General features: G+C 38.9%; 1 protein-coding gene across 7 annotated transcripts in view; it reads left to right on the top strand.

The window, feature by feature from the left end:
* EPB41L5 (erythrocyte membrane protein band 4.1 like 5) overlaps nucleotides 1-22,944 on the top strand; it is a 58,052-nt gene that overhangs the window by 21,826 nt on the left and 13,282 nt on the right. For 6 of the 7 annotated variants that reach the window (XR_010610863.1, XM_065671483.1, XM_065671480.1 and 3 more), the window contains exons 8-18: nucleotides 2,118-2,238; nucleotides 2,639-2,726; nucleotides 3,352-3,440; nucleotides 4,594-4,663; nucleotides 5,040-5,209; nucleotides 6,361-6,467; nucleotides 7,187-7,214; nucleotides 9,480-9,522; nucleotides 10,607-10,722; nucleotides 20,621-20,787; nucleotides 21,346-21,440. Coding sequence is in view for 6 of the 7 variants with exons in the window: in XM_065671483.1 (XP_065527555.1) it covers nucleotides 2,118-2,238; nucleotides 2,639-2,726; nucleotides 3,352-3,440; nucleotides 4,594-4,663; nucleotides 5,040-5,209; nucleotides 6,361-6,467; nucleotides 7,187-7,214; nucleotides 9,480-9,522; nucleotides 10,607-10,722; nucleotides 20,621-20,787; nucleotides 21,346-21,440 (1,094 nt within the window). In the remaining variant the exon portion in view is untranslated. Of the gene's footprint in view, nucleotides 1-2,117; nucleotides 2,239-2,638; nucleotides 2,727-3,351; nucleotides 3,441-4,593; nucleotides 4,664-5,039; nucleotides 5,210-6,360; nucleotides 6,468-7,186; nucleotides 7,215-9,479; nucleotides 9,523-10,606; nucleotides 10,723-14,806; nucleotides 15,572-20,620; nucleotides 20,788-21,345; nucleotides 21,441-22,944 lie in introns of those variants that run through there. The other variant, XM_065671484.1, reaches the window with a different exon arrangement.

Here is a 22,944-nt window from a genome sequence, read left to right as displayed (position 1 = left end):
GAGGTGACATACTGTCATTTCTCAGCTGTACAGCACTAAGCTTCAGCCCTCTTGAGATTCTTATGAATGAGTTGTCTTTAACTTTTGATTCCAGATGAGACTCCAGCAACCGTGGCTTCTCTGAGAGCTATGGTCTGACCTTCAATTGCTTGTATAGGTTGTACATCACTGATCTTTATGGTTGATGTCTGCTGTTCATTGGATGAGGGTTGTGATCTTAGTGGATATGAAGTTTTCTGTTGTTTCAAGCAGGGGAATTCACAAAAGAAAGTGAAGTTTTAGAAATGTATCCTCCAAGAAGGACATAAATGCCCACTCTATCAGACAATTAAATGGCCTTATTCAACCCAGTCTGAGTCTACAAAACAATCCCAGAACCTCAGCTGTAAAGCTGTTGTACAGTCCTCTTTGATGAAGAGAGAATTTGTAGATGTGCCATGCGTTTATGCTGCACAAATTCTCTACACAGCATTCATCTTATAAACCAATGCACTGTTGTACTTTCTTTGTAGGGCTTAGGTAACATGACTAAGTCACTGAAATTCTTTCTTGTATAGATATTTTCCAAAATAGATTTTGTTCTTCCAGCAGGAGCTACTAATGGCTTCTGTCATGTGTAGGTATAGAAAGCTGGGATTAAACTGCAAAGGTACCTGCCTTTTTAACCTGTTCTTTTGTGTGGAATGAAAACAGTTAGACTACATTCCATAGTTAAAAATATTAGCATTGTTAGGGCCTTAAGATACAGGTTCAGTGAATAACTTTTGGAAAAAAACAAAGTGATCTAATTATGTCATATATCCATGGCTTTTTGTGCTGGTCTTTTCATTCCTCTCTCCACAGTCCCTGTAGCAGGGCTTTAATCTTACTGTCTGACAGCTGTGTACTTTTATTTAAATCAGCTGGAACCTAAGCTGGCTTTGACAGCATTCCTTTCAACAGAGGCAGGCGTTTCAGTGGGAGTAAATTATTATAGAACTACAGACTTCTTCAGTCAGCATTAAAAAAAAAAAAGGGGGGGTTAAAAAGACTCTTAATATGCTGCAGTGTTCAAAAATCCAAGAGACGGATTTTTAGAGTTTGTATGTAGTTTCTGCGCATATGAATACTATGTGTGCGTATTTGACTTTGCCATGTCATCCCAAAGATGTCACTTGTTTTTTTCCTACACAAATTGGTAGTTTCTTTTTTCAAGCATAACAATTATTGGCCTGTATCAGACACCAAGGACCTAGTTATAGAATTATTTCTAAATTTTTGGACGCGAGCTGAATGCTAAGAAGCTGCTTGAAATCAGTGAGAGGAGCAAATGCTTTGGAGATTATGAAAATCAGGACATTTTTATAAAGGTTTCTAACTGTGATTTTTGGCATTTTAGGCATGCGTCTATCTTCAGAAGCTGGACTTGTTAGCATCTATGGAAGGGGGTTGTGCTTTTAATGTGGCACATCCATTGACTAGTATGTTCTGTATGCTCTCTAAATAGCATCTCTGATTGCCCCTATTGAGCATGCAGCAGTGGACTGGATGAGCCATTTGACTGACCCAGTAGGGCAATTTGTTATGTTCTTAGATGAAAAGGAGAGCAACAAGTAACAGCTGCAGGATTGTTCCCTGACACAGAGTAATTATATCAAGATGGGGGAAGTTATAAAACCAGAAACTGATTTTTAGAATGGTTTTATGAAGAGTCACAACTGGTTTTGAGTTTTGCAGCTCTCAAGAGATTCTGTTTTAATAATTTAAGGTAAAATTCCATTTTAAGTCTGTTTTAACCTGTCATCTCAATAAAGATATAAGTGATAAAATGTTGAAAACTTTCTGTGAGAAAGAAAAAAGATGAGTTTCAAGGATGTTGACAGCTTCCAAGGAAGTCTGTTAAAGAATGCATCAATAGCACTTTGTAAAAATTAACACAAAGCTTTTGTGCAGACAACACAACTACTTGTTCAGTGTTCATAATTTCGCTGTCAAAAAAGGTGGTGCTTCAAATAATTGGGAGGATGGAGGTTGAGGAACAACACAAAAAGAAATTTAGTATTTTAGATTAACTACAAAAGTATGCAAAAGTTCATGTGTTATTGTGAAAGCTGCTTGACAATGCTGTTCTTCTGTAGCTGAACTTGGAGACTATGATCCTGCTGAACATGTGCCTGAACTGGTGTCTGAGTTCAGGTTTGTTCCCACCCAGACTGAAGAGATGGAACTAGCCATTTTTGAGAAGTGGAAGGAATGCAGGTACTAGATCTTCTAGTGCATGCTAACCAGCTGTTAGCACTGATTTTTTCTGTGAGAGAACGTATTAAGATGCTGCTGATGCTTCTTTGGTCCTGTTCAGAAACGTAATTCCAATATGGTTCTTTCATATTTTGTAAGAGGATGTAATGTGCAAAACTGAAGTTTTTCAAAGGTCTGAGTTAAATGATGAGGTGCAGTTTCTTGAAATGTAATAATTTTTCAGCAGTAGTTTCAGATTAAATCTTACAAAAGTGACATTAATGTTCAAAGCAAACAAGTGTCAGCAGCATTGGGGTTTTTCATAAACTTGCAGGAAGTTCTTTTCCTCTTTCCTATGTACTGGGTTTTGCTTTCTGTGCTTTTTCAGGCATCTTACCTAACAGCAAAACGTTTATTTCAGGGGTCAAACACCAGCACAGGCTGAAACTAACTACTTAAACAAAGCTAAGTGGCTGGAAATGTACGGTGTAGACATGCACATAGTCAAGGTATGTTTAACCACAGCATGGTGACCTTTGGTAATGATAATGTTAGCTTTGTCGTGCATTTCAACACTGGGTTTGCTCGGAGGTGTGGGGTGGAATATTGTACTCATCTAAACTGTGTAGCAGGTGATCTGGCTTTGCATCAACATTCCACTTTATAGTATACTTTTCTAGAAGGTATAACTTTAGAGTAAGCATATCTGCTCTGTGTTAAATATGTGATTGGTGTGGCAATACGGACTACAGTTTGTATTTAGACTAAAAGCTATGTGAAAATCATAGTAATTAAGTTAAAACTGGCTGGGGTCCAGTCAGCTACCAGCTGAAGAACTATAAGTAAAAATAGATCTCCCATGGAGAAGGAAGTGCAGAGAACCACACAAGGAGGTCCTTATCACACAAACAAATCAAGAAACTTTAATTTTCCATTTTAGTCAGCGTTACTGAGGAGTTGCGAATTAGAAAAATCCATTGCATAAGGTCATTGAAACACAAGAGCTTTGTTGTATAAAATAAGCAGATATATGTTTAATTGTGACACTGGTCAAATAAGCTACATTACACTAGAGTAATTTGGATAAAGGGCTAAGCGTCAAAATGAACATAATCTTTATTTTGTGGCAATTAGGCAAGAGATGGCAATGATTACAGCCTGGGACTAACACCTACAGGAGTTCTTGTCTTTGAAGGAGACACAAAGATTGGTTTGTTTTTCTGGTAAGCTCTCTGATTGTATGTTAAGATATATTTTGAATTTTTACTCTTTTGCTTCATTTGCACTAGCCTTATTGTTGAAAAAGAAGCAGAAGCAATAGTGCTAGTGCAGATTTTACATATAATTTCATCTGGGCAGCTTTTTCAGTAAGAAAATGTCTCTTTGTGCCTAGTAAAGGGCAGAAATGTCTTTCTGCCCATCAGTAAGAACTAATCAAAAACAAATAAACTCAAACCCAGATCTATATATATACTCATGGGATATAGAACTTCCTCTGGTTTTTATGAACATGTGCTTCTTTATCAGTCAAGTACCTGAATAACACCCCACAGTTTCTTGTAAGCATTGTGATGAAATTTTGTAGGGCTTTATATTGCATAAAGCACAAGGTGAAGAACCTAGCTAGCATGTTTCAGACTGGGTACACAGCAATTCGTGGATTTTAAGTGCTTTATTCTCTTCATTCCCATCCAGTCTTTCAAAACTGTATGCAAAGAGTTAAGGAGGCAGATGATGAGGTAAAATTTCATCATAGAACTATTCATTTTGGGTTAACCCAGTCCACTTTTGTAAATGGCTCAGAACAACACTCACTTTTTAGCAGAAATATTATCTGTGTGTCTTGTTCCTCCACCATCATTTCTAGGTATCTTTCTGGTGAGCAGAGAGGGGAAGAAATGGTTGCAGTTTGTGTCATGTCATGCTTTCATTGTTTTGGCTGGGATTTTGTGAAACGGAGTCATCATAGGAATTGATCTGTGCTATATTATGCAATGATTTTTATTTCTGTAATAAAGTAGTATTATTTTGGCCTGCCTTTGTGTCTTTCTGAGTTCAGTTTTGTGGGCTTGTGGAAGAGTAGGCAAGCAGGGGGCAGTTTTGATTTCAGTTCAACTCATTATTATTTTAAGTTCTGATAGAATTACCTTTCTAGAAGTTGCTGACATCTTATGAAAGCTTCTAATTAAATGTTAAATTTTGAAGCGATGCATTGGTATCCACAATATAATGAAGCCCTACTGCATGAACTTAAAACATCCACAAAACCAGAAAAAGAAAATCTGGTAGAAAGACTTGGATCAGCACATTGAGTGTACCTCTCAATGAGTTACTAAGATAGTTTGATGTAACCTGCTTTTTCTGCTCATCTTGCAGGCCAAAGATAACAAGGCTTGATTTCAAGAAGAACAAACTCACTCTAGTAGTTGTTGAAGATGATGAACAGGTAGATAAGTATCTGCTTGGTTACATCTCAGTCTTAATTATAAAGTACTAGTTTACGTACTCCTGGTCTCCTTTAAGTTTTGAGAATTAACATGCATGCCTTGCAAGACTTTTGGTTGTGACTTGGGAAGAGGAGGGGAATGAAGGGACTTAAGTATAAAATAAATAGGCTTAATTGCTTTTATTCTCACCCTGTTTTTAAAAGGGGAATACCTTGTGAAACTAGTGTAGACCAGATAATTGGGAACAGTGTGCATTGTGCAAGAAAGTTTACAAAAGGGCTGTATACCACATTTAGGGGAATGAATTTAGGTTCATACTTGCTTTGACTTATTCAAGCCCCTTGTAAATTGTCAGTGTGCTTTGTGTGCTTTAAGGGAAAGGAGCAGGAGCACACTTTTGTCTTTAGACTGGATCATCCCAAAGCCTGCAAACACTTGTGGAAATGTGCAGTGGAACATCATGCCTTCTTCCGGCTCCGAGGTCCTGTCCAAAAAAGCTCAAGTCGATCAGGCTTCATTCGGTTAGGATCCCGGTTCAGATACAGGTCAGTGTCACCTGTCAGTTAGCACATGCCTTCTGTCATCTCTTGCTTTTCTGAGATTATGTGTGGAAACAGGAGAGAATCTGGTATTCATTCACCTAGGACATAGAGATCAGTGAAAATTGCAAACTGAGTGAGTTATGTTATTAGTTTTATTAAATGTACGGATTTTCCTCGTGAGTTTTTCTGATATATCTTAAGGTGATTCTGGTCTGTGCAGTAGGAAACCAAAGGTTTCTCAAGGTTTATGTTCTTTACATAGCATCTATAGTATGTTGTGTTTTATAGGTCACTTCATCTTGAAAGTCCACCCTTCTTAAAACTATACTCTAGAAGGATTGATGATTGACTTGCACAGCTGGGGACATCGCAAGTCTTTTGACTCCCGAGTTTCCTGTCTGTGTGATGATAGTGCTTCAGAAGCCTAAGATAAAGCCTGTTCATGTTAGGTACTACCAATGCACGGACAGACTTCTCAATGGCTTGAGGTCCCAGACCTGTCTGCAGGATACTATGTGTTGCCCCACCAGAGTTGGTGAGAACGTATGGAAGGGAGTGAGGTGTGACCCCAGGCAGTACACATATACTTTGCTTCCATTTCCAGCAACTGTAGCAATACGTCAAGTCTGCTTCAGGAAGGATCCATGGTACCAAGGAGTCAGCAAAACAGGAGGCTGCTACTGCCTTAGGGCAGACTCTGGCCAAATTTGGGGAAAAAAGACTTGCCTGGGAACAAGAGTATCTAAATGCTGGAATTTAGTCCTATTATCATCTTTCTTCATAACCTTTGGCAACATACCTTTAGCTTTACTCTCCTAGAATTTTTAATTTTTCCCAAATTGCACGCACTTTGATGGCAGGAATATGTAAAGGACAAATGTGCTTTTTCAGCAATTTAGTGTTTTAAGGAGTCATTGCTTCAGCCTTCTGTCTTTGAAAAATAGGGGAAAGATTAGGATGTTTGTGGAACTCCTTCCCTTTTTGGTGAAAAGCCTTTTGAGTTGTTAAGATTGGTATTTTTAGTAAAACTGAGATCGGTTATTAAGCTCTGAATTTAAAATAAAATACGATGTTTTGATGAGCAGTGTCTATGTTCTGTCATTAAAAGCAGGCTGTTTATCTTACTGGTTTATATTTTTACGTGGCATTGTTAGTGGGAAAACAGAGTATCAAACAACCAAGACCAATAAAGCCAGGAGATCAGCATCCTTTGAAAGAAGGCCCAGCAAGAGATACTCAAGACGAACACTGCAAATGAAAGGTAAAAGACCTTCTTTTCTGGGAAGTATAATCCACTGTGAGGATAAAGTAATAGTATCCTTCAAAGGTTCTGTGTAGGGATTCTTCTGTAGCTGGTTGCCCTTTTCTTGAGTTTTCAAAATTAGGTTTTCTTTGACTTACCTGGGAGATCCCATGTATTTATCAGAAAAAACTTTTGTCCAGAGCATGTCATCCTAGCTTGCCCAGCTTGTAAAGCACCCAGTAACATTGCACAGTAGGCCTCTGTGCGAAGATGGAAAACCTCGGCCCAGGGACCAGCAGTATATTAATGATAATATTTGAGATTTATTAATTAAGTTTGAAATTTTTCAAGGGAGTTTTGTCACTGTTCTTAGGAGTTGAACTCTGTCAAAGCCTTACAGCATGTGATACCTTGTCTCTTACTCCCAATTGTGTAGATCAAGCGTGACCTCCATGCATGCTTTCAGATACTTCCTTTTAGATCCAACTCTTTGGTTTGCTGTTCAGATTTTTTTTTTCTCTTTTTCCAATGCAGAACTTGGATTTTACACATTATACATGGGATACATGCAACTTTGGCTCTTAGTTGCCTATTTTTAGGCAGTGCTAGACGTTTTATTAATAATATTTTATTTATAATGTAGAATATATTAGATATAATATAGAGTTTATATATAATATCAGTATTTAACTGATAACCTAATTATATATTTTAATTAGCACTTTCTGTTTTTGCAGCACATGCTGCTAAACTGGAAGAAACAAGGTAAGGTGCATTCCAATACTTAGATTTCTCTTTGATGTTTGCCACCTGTACTTAAGCACATGTCTGCAGGAGGAGGTTATAATATTAGTTAAATGCAGAGAGCGTTAACCTCTTAACTGTGGTTTTGCTGTGGGTTTTGTGTTTGTTTGCTTTACGTAAAGCCTCTGGTTCAAAGCTTCCTGTGTTGCTGTCACATAGAAGATTTTGCCAGACTTGCTTACTAGCAGGAAAGGAGGTTTTATGACTAGCTATGATTCTTGCTGGTTTTGAGCTATAGTTCTGTGTGCTGCCATGTAAAGAGATTGGGTAAATGCGTGTGAGGGTGTCTTCTTTCCAAAATCTGCCTACTCTGGCTGTGTGACTGAAATACTTAATCAAGTGAAGGTCAGAGACAGGGAAAATACAGTAAAATAAATATTGGAAATATATCTACGATTTTCTGTTCTGTACTATGCTTGCATTTATTTTTACATACTGAAGTATTTTTTTTTATATCTTTATCCTAAATTATTCAGAATCAGCATTAAGAGGGAGGCTTTTTGGTTCTTTGTTTCTATACCTAAATTTTGCATGTGTAGGTTCATATTTGCTGTTGCAATGTAAAATACTCATGTGAATCTGAATCATACAGTTTTCAAACCCTTCCCTGAAGGAGGACAGGAAACTGTGCTCTAATTAATTACCTGGTAGTTAAGGAACTAGGTCACTCAGTTATGGTTCTGTCCTTTGCCCTTGTAATTTGTGAACACTGCAGTGATCAAATGCAACCAAATTGTTTTTTAAAAGTAGGTACTCATAGATGTTAAGCATCAGGGCAGTCAGGAGCTCAGTAAGGAATGCAAGGAAGTAACATTTCAAAACGAAGGTGTAATACAGCCCTGTGTTTTATGTTTGTAGCAGCGAGGTTGTTTCTCATGTGAGCGGGAGGAGAAAGTCTAGGAATTGTCTAAGGACAAGACTGCAATTACTTTAATAGAGGTCTGTCTTTGTGACCTCCTGTATTGTCTCTTCTTTTTATAAAACGGGAAAGTACTCTTCAAAACTGGGTGCCGTTAAAGTGCTTAAAGCTCCTCGCATGCAAGATGTGACTGATTAATGAGTGCTGTCAACATGTTGTGTTGTCATGCCCTTCTCTGAGTTTCATGCTGCCTAGGTCATTCTGAGAGTGGGAAGAGAAACTTCATCTGCAGTTTCTCCTGCTGATAAGACAGCAGTGTTCTGATCTGTACCTAGGTGTGGCACTGTTAAGTTAGTCTTCAGAGAAATCTATGCCATTTCTGAAACTCTACACTCAAGCGTTGGTAATTGAAATGCATCATGAAAGATGTATGTTGTTCCGTTCTTTTGTTTTAACTCATTACAGGGGAATGCGCTACCCACAAGGCATTCCTTAATATTTCTGTTAAATGTGCACTAATCTGTGGTAACTTCCATATTCTCTCAATAGAGCAGATGGATGCAAAGTTGAGAAACAGGCAAGAAACAGCTTGTTTGCTTTTGATATGATGATATATAAGTAAAATAATTCTAAAGAATTGCTGAAGTAGATACAGAAATCTGTTTGGATTGTCAGCTTGCCAGGTTGGATAGCTACTGTCCAGACTCTAAATCAAAATATTAATTTATTAAATATATTAAATATTTAATAATTAAAATAATTAAATAATTAAATATTAAAATAATTAAACTATTTTAAATATTTAATAATATAAAATTATTAGTAATGCTGTGCTGAGCTGCTGTGCACGTAATTTCGAAAGGCTGCTTTTAAGACTGAAGCAGTAATTCAGTCCATTAGAGATTGTATGCAGAAGAAACTCATTAATTTTTCTGATAAACTTTGACGTGAAACTTCAAATCAGAAGAGTCTTTAGTCGTGAAACAAATGTAGTGTCTGCAGTATGTAGGTAAGGTTTTGACAATGTCACATTTTACTGAGTGTTTAAAACTGTATTAGTTTTGCTTTGAAAGTGCCCTGCCTTACTGCTCAATCAGGAAGAGTTCCTAAACAAAACTGGTTTAGGAAAGGAAGAGGGAAAACTAGGTGAATCACAGAGAAACTGCATCTTGAACAAATAAAAAATAACGTGATACCCCTGGTTACCTAGAAAGAGGCAACTGACCTAAACCAGAAGTTGTTAAGGGTTCTTTTGAGAACAAAGTACTTTGGAAAGATCTTCGTTAGACTTGGTGTTTCTTTCTGAAAATCCTTGCAGTTCTGCCTTGTTAATCTAATTCTAATTTAAATTCTTTTTTGTCTTTCAGTACTGCAAACAATGCAGTTATACACCAAACTAATGGATCACAAGTAAGAACTCTCTTTTAGAAGACAGTTTTCATGTACTGCAGCAGAATAGAGGATTTTTTTTTACTCAATTCTTAAAATCCAGTGATTGACCAATTGAAAGTTGCAGATGGTTAACTACTAGATTACATGCCAAGAAATGACTACTAATTTACAAGAAAGTTAATTTAGTTGGAGTAAGGAAGACACTGTGTGCTCCAGTACTATAGAAACTATGCTATTATAGACACAGATTTTCATAGGTACACAGATTACCTTTGTGTGAGGGTTGTAATTATCCAAACTACATTAATTCTGTATGCTAAGCAACCTTGGGGAAAAAAAAAAAAAGAGGGGGGTGCAATTCGTCAGCACCAACCTAGATTCCTGGTTAGAGTATTTCTTTTCCTCTGAAAGGGAAATGCACCTGCAAATTAAAGAACACATTGTTAGCAAAAGTTCAATGTTTTCTGGGTGTGAGGCAAATCAGACTCCTGTCCCTTCACACACAGAATACTTTGTTTCACTGAAAAGGAATGTTAGCATGAAGTAATTCTCCTTCCGAGTATCAAAAAACAGGACTTGGAGTTTGGAAGGACCCTGTCTCTTTCTGGTGCATTTCAAATGCAGAGTGCAACAGAAAGGGTCATATTGGTGGAAATGAGATTATGGTTTGGTTTAACATTAAAATACTCAGTCTTTACTGATAGATAAGTTGCTATTCTGCCCAGCCTTTTGCCTTCTATGCAAAAGGAGTTGTTTTCTTGTGAGCATTTACATTTCAGATGGCAGTCCAGAGGCTCACAACCCAAAGGTGCTGGCTGTTACTGCAAAATTACCATCACAGAAGGAAAGCATTACTGCATGAATTTAAAAGGACACAGCAGGCTGTAGCTTCTTAGCGAAACTTTGGAGCAGTATATGGTGCCAGTATGCAGTCCTGGAAAAGACTAGGCGTAGGTATCCCGTGCTGTGGAAGTAAGGAAAGACAGCAGCCTTGCTTTAGCTTGATGCTTAAGAAGTGATGACGTGTTTTGCTATGTGTAATGTGTCATTGCTTCATTAATGTGTGTATAGTAACTTACTTGTTTATATTCTGTCTCCAAAGAGCTGGAATGCAAAACCAAACCTACCTGTCCTAACAGTGGTTCCTTCTGCCCCAGTCTTAGTGGAAATAGAAAACCTTCCAAGGAGCCCAGGAGCCAGCCAGCAAGACAAGAAGTGGTATGTTCTGCTTTGCTGGAGATGAATTCTGCTTGCTTATGCATAATTCAAGTGGTTATTTCTTTATCTGCACTTAAATAAGCTGCCATCCTTGTATTCTTAATGTAAGTTGACAGTCAACTTACAATTAGTGATGATGCAGCTGATCTGTTGCTGTGAATGTAGGATGGGGAGGTGAGGACAACAGGCTTAGTCACTGCTAACCAAAAGAAAATTTCTCCAGGGGTGAAGAAATTATTAAATCAGCAACAGCATTTTCAAGTCTTGGAGAGAGCTGGGTCCTTCTCATTTGCAATAATACTACTTGTAACCCTTTGCTTGGTATCATGGGGCTAAAGGACTTACCTCTATGCTTAACAAAATGCAGAACCTTGTAAACCACTATCCTTGTGAATTGTCTTTTGAACATTGTGAAATGGGCAAGCTGACTTTTTTCATTGTTCTGGATAGAATGGGAGCTTGAGGAAAGTGACATAAGCAGAGATAAGAGCTTTGATTTCATGTAATCAGACTGGTTTATGATTGGATGCATCTCAAAATGAGGGTGATTTGTTTGAATATAAATGTACATATAATTTATCTGACAGTAATTTCATATTGCAAAGCTGTTTCAAAGCCAAAACTGACATATGTCAACGTAGTACTTGTGCGTATGTCATCTTAACGTTTTCAGCTTCTTGTGCATTCAGAAGCAATATGGCTTCTCCTTGAAGGGTAATTCTGGTTTCTGTGAGGCTCCAGGAACAGCAGTAGCAGTGATGGAATTGAGCAACACAAAAGCTCTTATCTTAAGCAGTTTCAGCCCTCAAGAGAAAGGTCCTTCTGCCATTGTTGGGCATATAAACCTGCTTTGCTGCAGTATCTGTTAAAAGTATATGATACCTGTTTCTAACAGTTCAACGACAAATGTACTTCAATTTCCTAAATCTTACTGATTAAAGACTTTTAATCCCATGGGTTTTGGATTATAAGGAGGGTGGTAATTCTGCTTTGTGTTGCATTTTATTGAAGTTTCAATCAGAACATATGATCAATGCTGGGGTTTTTTTTCTTTCTTTTGCCCTTGATTTATCTAGTGTCTGAAATCTGTGCTTGTCTATGATGAGATCCTGTTGATCACTCGATTCCTTCCGTGGTGGTGGGTGAAAGGTGGTGGTTTCTTTATTCTTCAGCATTCTCAGTATGGTTTGGTTTTTATTCCTTTGATCTAATTGCGAGATGTATGCTAGAAAATGGCATTTTCTGTGGTGGAAGTGTTTGACTCTTGCTCCAAACAGCTCTTCTTGGGAATCTGATTTGTGCTAGTGTTCTTGCTAGTATTTGCAAGGCTTCTGTTGCTTATGAAATCCCACTGCTTTTGTTCAGAAGCAGAGAGGAGTTTGTAGCCAATCCATTTCAGTTTTGGTCTTGGTCTGCCTGTTTTACGATTAAGAATTTGAGCCTGTCTGTCTTAATATTGTCAAGGAATCTAAGCTTACATGCCAGCTGCTGCAGTATCTAGCCTTTCTGTAGAAGAGTGGGGGTGAATATAAAATATACCTGCTTGTAGCCCAAAGCAGCATGCCATAAAGAAAACAAGCTGCTTGGCAATGGATGCATTTTAACTGAGAGTGTGCATGTGTTATGTTTCTTAGAGACATATTATTATTGAAGGCAGTTGTCCTCTGGCAAAGAGGTTTTAATGTGTTCAGAGGTAACAGTACTGCCTGTAATAAAGGGCAAATCCAGCTGTAGGAAGAAGACAACGGTTTGGAGCTGAGTCATCAGTTGAGCTGCATTCTGGTTTCCTAGATGGGAAGTGGGGTTAGGTTAATACAATTACCAGAACATATGAATTTATTGTGGGGGCTTGGCTGTTGCGCCTTCAAGTCTTGGTGTCTCGGTGCTGCTAACAAGATCTTTTTTCAACTGTTACTGTAATTGGCCTGTTTCTGCATGAGTTATCCTTGCTTTCTGTCAGAAAAATAGTCTTCTTTTAGAGAGAGTTTGCCAAGGATTGTTGAGAACACCAAAATCTTTTGGACTGGGGATTTTTTTAGATGGTTAGATTGAAGGGGTTTAGAAGTAAGGTCTTGACCTCATGAGTTTCTGTATGCTGCTTGGCAGATGCCTGTATTGGCTACCTTGCAGCTTAGATTCCTTCCTAATGTCAATGTTTCCTTTAATTTGAAATGTTAATGCTGCAGCTGCCAACAGCAGTTGTGCCAGATTGTAGAGTTCTTTGCCAGATAGGAAGGATTTTAGGGGGTTTATTTTTTGTTTCTTTTTTACATTCCTGTAAAATTTTCTGTACAGGAAAGCTGGTCTGAAAATGGTCTGGGATATTGACTGTACGGCTGAGAAGCCTTAAACACCACCAGCGTCACTGTAACTTTAATCTTTGCTCAAGAAGTTGTTTCTATGCTAACATAGGACAGGAGACAACTAATATTTTTTTTTCCTTACTGCAGAATAAGTAGGGTTTCTTTTTTATTTTGTTTGCTAGTGGATGTAACTTCCACTTAACTGCTTAAATTAGAAAAACAGGGAAAATACTGTAACTGTGGATGACTGGAGCCTTCAGTATTCACAGGTCACTTCCTCAGTGTATTTCACAAAAAAACAAATCTCCGAATTTAGCCATGGGTGACCTTTATATAAATCCTCTCTCTTTTCTAAAGGAGGACTATCCCTGAACATTAATCATTCACTGCTGTTGTGAATCCTGCATGCTTTTCTGCTTCCCTGCCTTAACATGCGTGATCTTCCCACTCATGAGCTGGCTGCTTGACTGCTCTGGCAGGGCTGGGAGTGTTAAACCAGGCTTTCTGGATCATGAGAAGGTGGAATTTGAGCTGGGGGCTCTCCAGGACCTCTCTAGATGAACAGCAACAGTGCTTCCACTTTGTTTAGATTTGGGTCATTAAATAGCGAATTTTACACTGAACTGAAGGAGTAAGTTTGTTTTAGGTATTTCTTTGCTTCATTAGTTCATAGTTTCTTGATATCTGACTGTACCTTGCATCAACCTCTCCTAAAGCATACCAGTGAAAGATCCTAGTGCAACATGGACAACAGTTAACAATTCATTGTCCATTTTTTAAAGTCTTTCAAAATACATCTGTTTCAGTCTGTTTCTTGTCCCTGCTGCTGTGAAGATGCGTGTGCCTAAAGCCTTACAGCTTTATGCCTCCAGCTAAGGGCTTCTCATAAAAATATGTTTCAAAACACTGTTTTAAGTAATTAGTGTTCTCCCCTGCTCCTTTTCCTCACTTTTGGAGGACTTTATTCAAGTTGTGGTATGGACTGGCCATAGCTGTGCACAGGATTTCTATGGTTTTGATTTTAGGAGCTAAAAATTTAAAATTTACAAACCATTATGCCCCCATATGCAAACTTAGAAAGCAAGGTCCTAGTTTCTATTGTGATCTTCTTAAAAATTGTTCTTTTCCCAACTAAGTGTATATTAATCAAGTATAGCTGTAGTCAGCTTCCTCAGTGCTATTTAGTCCCTTAGTAACCTAAATTGTGAAATTGTGTGTGCTCTACTCTTTGCTCCTGCATGATAATGCTCATTTTCCTGAGTTTGTTTCCTTCTCTTTTTTTAACTTGCATTAGAATCTACATTTTCCAGTGACTTTGAGTACTATGCTTGTTTCAGGTGTACATTTAGAGCTGCCACTTAAACCCTTTCAGCTTCCTGCGAATAAAATGCACTGTTTACTTGGGAGGCCTGTTCCTCCATCATATTTTCTCCCATCTGTATAATGCACATGGTTCTTGCTCAGTTTTGTGAAGTGCTTTGAAATATGAAGTGCTGTTCATTTGGTAAGTGTAGACAATGTATACATGGGATTGCTTAACTTGTCATTTCAGACTTGTTTAAAAATGTGCATGGTACTGAGCAGGAAAGGGGTTTATTTGGCAGTCTCGTCATGTACACATATTTTTGCATGCCTCCTTCTCTCAGTATTTACCTTCCAGCAATGCCCGTTTTCCTTGCCTTTTTTGCACCCGTCTTCTTGTCTTTGCTTTACTTTTCCACCCTCTTCCTCATCCATACCTGTTTACTAATTGTGCCCCCTCCCGCTCCTCAATAATCCAGGCCCTTTGATGCTGCCGACCGCTGTCATCGTGGTGGAAGCCCGTGGGACGCGTGGGCCCTGCCGAGGACCCGCGCTGCGGAGGGACAGTACACCGCTTTTGTCCATGAGCGCAATGTGAAGAATGCAGGAATGCATAGCGGTGCTGGGACCTATGCTGTCCAAAACACCATGACCAGTCTCTGAGACATGGGCCTTTCTGGAGCTTGAGACTGCTGTCTAGCACAGGCTGGGAAAATATGTTTTGAGCTGTTTCTAAGATAAGGACAATGGACCCAAGACTGATCACAGAGGGGGGGAAAAAGCTTTTATCACAAAGGCCCTGCGTGTTGTGCTGTTGGTATTTAGTCCTTAAAGAAAAGAAGTAACATATAGATCAGAAACCACCCATCACTCTTAGATTAAAAAGAGTACATATCTTTTTAATTGTGCTAAGGTTTTCCTTAATCATGGAAAGATAAATATTTTATTTTTAGGTGGGTTTAACTTCGAGTGTCATGCAGGAAGTCAGGTTCATAATAATGCTACACATAGAACTGGTGGGTTATAATGTGGTTTCAAAAACATCTTAAGAGAGGTAGAGGATAGAACTACCCCTTCCTTTGAACCATGATTAGTTAAAGGTATCTAAGATAAATGGTTGATCTGAAAACTAACTTTTTATTTTAATTTTTTTTTAACAAGTCCTCTTCTAAAAATATATTCTTTGGAAATGGAATAGAATTATTTTAATTTTTTAAGAATAAAATGATCAGAACTCCGGAAAAGGCAAAGAGTAATTTTTGGGGGTTTTGGGGGTTTTGTTTCATTTGTTTGGTGGGGTGGTTTGGTTTTTTTTGCTTTCTACAAAATTTTCTTCCTTATTTTTTTTTTTTCATGCTGTGCTCCAGTTGAAATGAAACCAAAATATTCCTGACAAACACCAGTCCTACCATATGATTCATGAGGTTAATAATTAAGTCAGAGTTTGAGACTCCAGCTTCACGGCTCGTTGGTGTTCTTGGGAGCCGTTAACAACGTGAAGAACTACCTTTGCCATTGAACACACTGTGTTTTCTAAAGTTAACTGCTTTTAAATTCCAGTAGTATTTTCATATTAATAAGAAAAAAATAGGAAAAACTGTAGTGGAGTGCTTTTGAAATTCACTTATATTGAGCTCTTAGAATAAAGAGGTTTGGAATGATTTTAAATTTGTTTAAATAAGTTTCAAATTGCTACAGAGACCAGAAATACGAAAGACTAGTTTTCAGATATCCAACCCTGACAAACAAAGAGAGCAAGTCTCAGCCAGGACATAACTTAATGTTGCATGAGACATTTTGGCTATGCACCCTTGCATCTGACAGGTGAAAGAGATTGCTAATGAAATATGAGTCTGCTTAGAAAAAAAAGTTAATAAGAAGGATATGTAAGCTACTCATTAAAGATCTGTGGGATCTGGAGAGATGATCAGAACAATCTGTTGGGCTGGTTTTGGTTTTAGATTTTGCAAGGTGAATGTTGTGAACTCTTGAAACAATAAGCAAATAGTTTCTGCTTTGCTTATGAAGTTGCATAAGAATATACGAATGAAAACAGGTGTTTTAACTTTATCTTACAATTTCTGTGTAGATGAGGGAGAAGCAGCAACTAATTTGGGTGGAGGAATTTGGGATAGTTTTGTATCTAAAATGCAAGAGTACTGTTGTAATAACAAGTCACTGTTTTACTGCAGAGTTATAAGTTCAAATGTGCTTGTGCAGTAGTCAGGCCACTATAAGTAGTGGCTGACTCCTCAGGTATCAGAGAAATTTTGTGTAGCTATCACAGAATTAAAGAATAATTGGGGTTGGAAGATGCCTCTGGAGATCATGTAGTCCACCCCCATGCTAAAACCAGGGTCGAGTAGAACAGGTTGCTCAGAACCATGCCAGCCAGGTTTTGAGTATCTCCAAGGATGGAGACTTTACACCCTCTCATGTTTCACCAACCTCACAGCAAAAAAGTTGGGTTTTTTTGTGTTTAAGTGGAATCTCCTTTATTTCAGTTTGTGCCCATTGTTTCTTGTCCTGGACTCCCTTGAGAAGAGTCAGGCTGTTGTCTTTATTCTCTCTCCATCAGGTTTTTTTGAGCTTTCTCTTCTCCAGGCAGAACAGTAGCAGATGTCTGGCCTCTCCCTCTATGCCAGATGCTCCAAACCCTTGATTGTCTTTCTGGTCCTCTGCTGCTCTTCCTTCAGTAGGTCCACATCTCTCTTGTCCTGGGGAGACCAGAGCTGGGCACAGCACTCCAAGGGTGTCTCACCAGTGCTGAGTGGAGGGCTGGGTGTCCCAGCTGCCTTCAGTGTGCTGTCAGGGACTGCCTTGGCATGAAGTGCAAGCTTGCTAAGTAAAGCTCTGGGTAAAGTTTTTGTAGTAGATTTTTTTGCATGGCTGCAGAACTAGCTCAGATTCAGGGTAGGGGAAGCAACCCTGATTGCCTGCAGTCCATCTGCCTTTAGGATTGATTTGGTTTAGTATGGTGTATGTTGCACGCTTTTGCCATGTGGCTTTGATTCTTGCATAGGTCCTGAGGGTTGCTTTTGCTGTATGCTGAGTTTATTTTAGTGTTATTTCATTGACTTAGAGAAAATTACTGTCCTGGTTTCCACCACTGTAGGTGACAGCTCATAAAAGCAGGTGGGGAAATTGTGCCACACTAGTGCCAAAACCAGCTAGCTGCATTTTTGCAGGGACAGGTCATGTGCTCTATGAATAGCATTGAGGAAACAGGTGGATGTCTTTCTAAACAGTGTGGTGGTGACAGATCTTTGCTTAATGTCCACAAAGGTTAGGCAGCCAGCACCTTTTCCTAAGGGTGTTTCCTTTCCTGTAGTTGTTGGCTTATGTATATTATGCTATGTTAGTATTTGGAATTATCTTCAAACAAATGGGAGACAGCAGAAGTCTTGCAACTTAGAACCAGACTCAGCCTGTTTAGTTAAAAACTGAATGAGTTTGAAGAGTCTCTGTTTGTAGGATGCTACATCACCAGGATTTTTTCTTTGCTTTCTTCACTTTAAAAGGAAAAGGAAGTTCATATTTCCAAGTATTTTGCATTTCTGTTCAGACAAAAAAATCTGAAAAGGTGACAGGCTTAATTTTACTGTTCTTCTTACTTCAGGTACAGCACTGAATGACTCAAACTGAAGGAAATGAGCAAGGAATTTCCTACTATTGTACTACCTTGCGGTGTCAGCATAAGAAACTATTTTGTGTCACTAACAGTTAGAAGAAATAAATTGGCTTGTGTGGTGCTCCACACTGTTTCAAATTAGATTACTTGCAAAAGAATTAGCTCTGTTGCAGCAGACTCGCATAGTTACTGTATTTTGCAGATTGTATTCCACAAACTGGGATGAATTATTGTTCTGCTTTTCAACTAGGAAATTAGAAAAAAAAATATCCTCTTTGTAGCTGTCAGCTCTCTCGGTCGCCTTATGCACTGTATGCTGTATGGTACAATCTATTAGCAATGTATTTGTCAGGCAAAAAGAAGAAATCATGCAGTAGCTAACTCCCTTATCTGTGGGAGTTCCATGTAACAACTTCTGTGTGATTTAGTAGTGGGTTGACAAATCTTTCCGCGCACTTTGGCTGTTCATAATTATTTGTATGGCTTGCACTCCTGGTATCTTTTATCAGCTTTACCCTCAGAATATTTTTTAAAATATGCTGGTAGAAATTGTTTCTGAAGACATAAAGCCTGGCACTTACTACTGTGCAGTTATCCCCTTGTAAGTGGGTAGATACAGGAACGTGGAAAGCTAATGTCCATTTCATTCTTGAGTACTGCACACTGACTGCTGTAGAAATCCCACTTTTCCTGGGAAGCCTTGTATTATTTCCCTTACGTTTGGTACGACAGTTCATCAGTGTTTTGTAAGAGAAGTCAGACATTCTCTGCAGTGTTGAAAATAGTATCTTATGCTTTTGACTTCTGTAGTCTGGCTGTTTATAAAGCCTGTGAGGTAGTTATTCCTGCTAGTGCTCTGGAGAGGGTGAAGTATCTGGGTGGCCTCAAACAATTTAATGCTCTCTGGGGAGCTTGTCTTCTGTGCCTGTGAATTCCAGTGGTTGAGGGTCTCCACAGTATGATTTTCCTCTTGTGACTGCCTATCTCAGGGTGTCCGAGTAGGTCTTTCAGTGGGTCTGAAGGCAAAATGAGATCACTTCGTACTTGAATGCTGCCTTTGGAGGCTTCTTTTGAGTCTGCCTAAAATGGTGGAAAATACTAGTGTAATTATCCTACCAATTTTCTAATTAAGATAAATATAATTTTTCACTCATTTTCTCTACACTCTGCTGCAATGAGAAGAAAAGCAGTAGAAGATTACAGCATGAGGAAGTGTTACTGGTGCTGAACGTCACCTCTTTTATACGTAGTTCATAGGAGCTTATACCTGGTTCCTTCAACATGTCATGGCGTTAGCACCTTTCTGTGCTGCAGGCAAACTTTGAATTTCCTACATTGGTTGTCATATTAAAAATTTGGGAGGCTATTTGCAAAAAAATACCAGAAGACAGGAAGAAAAGTGATAGCTTCATGTGAAGATCATAGAGCCTGCCAACTCTCATGGATAGGCATCCTCTGATAGTAAGATATGGGATTCAGTCCCTCTTTGTTTCCTTAAGTGGGAGCATCTATTCCTGCCTGTTTCTTCTAATAATTGAAGTTCTCTGTATCCATCATACCTTCTTTGCCAGACTATCTGCTGGTAAGTTGGTCTGAACTGTCAAATAGGAAGTGTCTCTGTCCATACGTAAAGGGTAAGTTCTGTTGTGGCAGATGCTTGCATGATATCATTGTTCTCGTATTTGGGACAGGGCTTTCAAAAGGGATAGATTTTTCTTCTTAAACTAATATTGCAACTAAATTGTATGTAAGTGTGATTGAAATTTGGGGGCAGTCAAACTGCAGTTGTGTGCACCAGTTGTCTGATCAGCCATCATGTTTGCAGCAGATGTTGTTTCCATATCTGTTACAGTTTGCTGTTAGGATACCTTTAACTGTGTGCTGTTAGGATAGTTTAACTGTTCCTGAACTTCAAAGAGATGGATGAGATTACTGACCCATGTGCAACATAAGAATCACAGTGTACTTTTGTTATTGTAATTGTTTTTTTCTTTTGTAAATACAGATGGTAGGACAAAGTAAAAAGGAGACATTACCATTAGAAAGCAAAGGAAGTGAAACAAGTGATCCTAACAGGGTACAGAGTACATGCTATGGTTCACATAAAATACTGGCATAGCTAAGGTTTCCTTCATGTCTATGCCCAAGTTAATAAAACTGAAACTAGTTAAAGGTGTGCCTAACCATAGCATAGTGTCAGTGTAAACCTGTGCAGTGCCCCCTTCCGCACTCTGTTCTACTTGAGAGTGTTGGGTGTACAAATAGCTTTTTGTGAACGGTTTCAACTTTCTTTCCCCTTTTCTTGAGTAAAATTTCTAAAGCGTATCTCGAGTTTGTTAGAAAAACTTCAGATGTCTGTTCCAAAAAGTGTATTTAATGGATAAAAACTTTCCTCCTCCTCCTGTGTGATGAAGAAGCAGGCAACGTGGACCCATTCTGTCATGAAGTTACTTCCACAGACATGAAATGTTGCTCCCCCCCCCTTTTTTTTAACTCACTGAAAGCCAGTGTCTATTAACTACCTGAAACAGTTTTTACCGAATGTGTCTAGTTAGCACAAGACAGCTTGATAAAAGAGATTACGTGTGTTCAAGGTATTTCTTGTTACAGAAGGGTGGTAACATGACTCTGCATATCTCTGCTCGTCTTTCTACCTTTGCAGCATACCTTTTGTTGATTTGCTAGACAGCACGGAGTTGCCAGAAACTTGTGTTGATGATGCAATAGGTCTTCCAGTTGTTGCCTTGGCAACAGGAGATTCAGAAGAGGCTGTTAGTGGCCCCCATCCTGGCACAAAAGAAACTGCTACTGAAAAAGCAGACTCTGATCGTAAGCAAACTTGTTGATTTTTTTTTTTTCCTATTATCATGATGTGTGAAGTCAAAGTTAAATGATTAGGTTGTTATGAGGTGGTTTCCTTACCAAAATCCAAAAGTGTTTCAGGAAACTCCCTTAGATTATAATGCATAAGACAGTTTTACCCATAACTGGGACAACAAAGTCAGTCAGCTCTCCCTGTTACAATTGGAAGCAACTCATTTTCATGGGCAGAGGCACAAGGAAAAGTCATAGCTCTTCATGGGATTTGACTTCAGCCACAGATACAGTGAAGTGCAGCCATCTGAGCGATTAGCTCTTGCTGCTTGCTCATTCTTTGTGAGGGTGGTTGGGTTAATGAACTTGGGGGGTGCAGAGTGTTGTGATTAGGTACGTAGAGTTCGTAGGCTTGGAAGTTGCATTGAAGGCTGAGCAAGTAGCTTTCCCTATCCCTCTCATTTCCCCTACAGCTTTAAAACCATTGAATTAGTGTTCAGGAATAATGCGAGTTACAAGTCATGTAACTCCATCATGACATTAAGAAATTGGTATCTTTTTTGTCTTTTTCAGCATTTGAAGATACATTCCTAAAGCTGAAACAGATGGAGGTAGAGTGCAGCAGCCCTGTGCCACCAGAGCGTCCCAGTGTGAACATAAATGTGCAGGTACTTGGGCTTCCTTCCTCCTGGCTGCATTACTGAGCTTTGTTTAGATCATTCTGAGAAGTCTTGCGCTTGCTTTGGGCTGTTTGCAAGATTTTAAAGAGTGAATTATGCTGGGCAATAGTAAAGAAAATACAAATGCTTTGTTATATATAAACTTGTGCGTGACAAAGCAGTGAGATAAAGATGGGGGCAGAGGTGCAAATGCATGTGTGCAGACTGCAGCCTGGTGAAATTTTCCAAAATCTATGGGAGTAAAAGGCATAAACCCTTGAAACGTTCCTCAGTTACTTTTATCTGTATGTTACGTAACTCTATGATGTTGTATAGTTCGCCCTCTTTTTTTGAGGAGTTTGCTGCTTTCCTGTTTCTTTTTTCCTGTTAACTTTTTTCTGTTACCGTTTGGTAACCCTCCCACCAATACTTCTGAAGATTTGTTTTGAGTGGAGCTTGGTGATCCGTCCCTCCTGTGAAGTAACCAGTTTTTACCTGCTTTCTGAAGTAGGTGCTAATGCTTTTTGTGTTTACTTAGAGAGGAGTGATGTGATTTGATTTAGTGCTCTCATAAATCCTTTGGAGCAAGTCAGGCTGCATTTCCACAGGCAACTGAGCCATAGTACTAGCTTCAGTGCCCTGATCAGGATGAGGGCTCTTTTCTCCTTCGCTCCTCCCTTGCAACAGCAGTGAACTTTTCTAGATTCGCTGGTTATCAAACTACTGCACCTATGCAGGATGTTGGGGTTTTTAATGAGCTTTAAAAAAAATTGTAATTTAGATTTCCCTTACTCTGTTTCCCTGGTGTTAAAGCTTTAGGTGCTTCGCTGCGCTTTGAACAAAAGAAGAGAGTAAAACACCTGGCAGTGTTACCTCTGGGTGTACTACCCTGCCTTGTAGGGAGGCCCGAGGATTTATCAACCTTTTGGTGAAACAGCTATGATTTTTCTTGCTGCTTCAATAGTAAAATGAACTAGGTGCCAAGAGAGGTGTTTAGCAGTATGTGTTTGGGCTAAGCCCATTCCTGAATGTTTGTCCTCCCCTTTTGTGTAAGAGAAGGCTGCTGCATTGTGTGCTTGGTGCTGCAGGCAGTTTGGCTCATGTCCCCTTTAAAGACTTGTCAGGGATGCCTTTTGCACCTCTCCGCTAGGTGAGTGCATTACAAAGATTAACAAGTCTCTTAAGAAGATTAGTCAGTAGCCTGTAGGTCCTGTTATGCCAAAACACTGCCTCCACATAAACTAAAGCAAATGAACAGTTTATTTCGGAATATTTTTGCCTGTTGAGTTCCATTTTAGTTCAGACAGAGAGGGGAAAAAGCATTTAATTGGTTAAATGGAGAGAGTGGAGCAGGTGTGTGTTAGTGTTTTTTTTAAATCATGGCTGATATATAGTAACCAAGATAAGTTTCCTGTAAGGAGCTAATCTAATAAACAGCTGCCAATACCATACAGTTACAGTTATCCAGCTGCTGTCATCTGAGGTGCCGAGTAACTTTGGGTATTAGAGGTTA

The sequence above is a fragment of the Lathamus discolor genome, chromosome 3 (assembly GCF_037157495.1).
Source record: "Lathamus discolor isolate bLatDis1 chromosome 3, bLatDis1.hap1, whole genome shotgun sequence".
Taxonomy (NCBI): Eukaryota; Metazoa; Chordata; class Aves; order Psittaciformes; family Psittacidae; genus Lathamus; species Lathamus discolor.
This window is presented reverse-complemented; position numbering and strand designations above follow the sequence as displayed.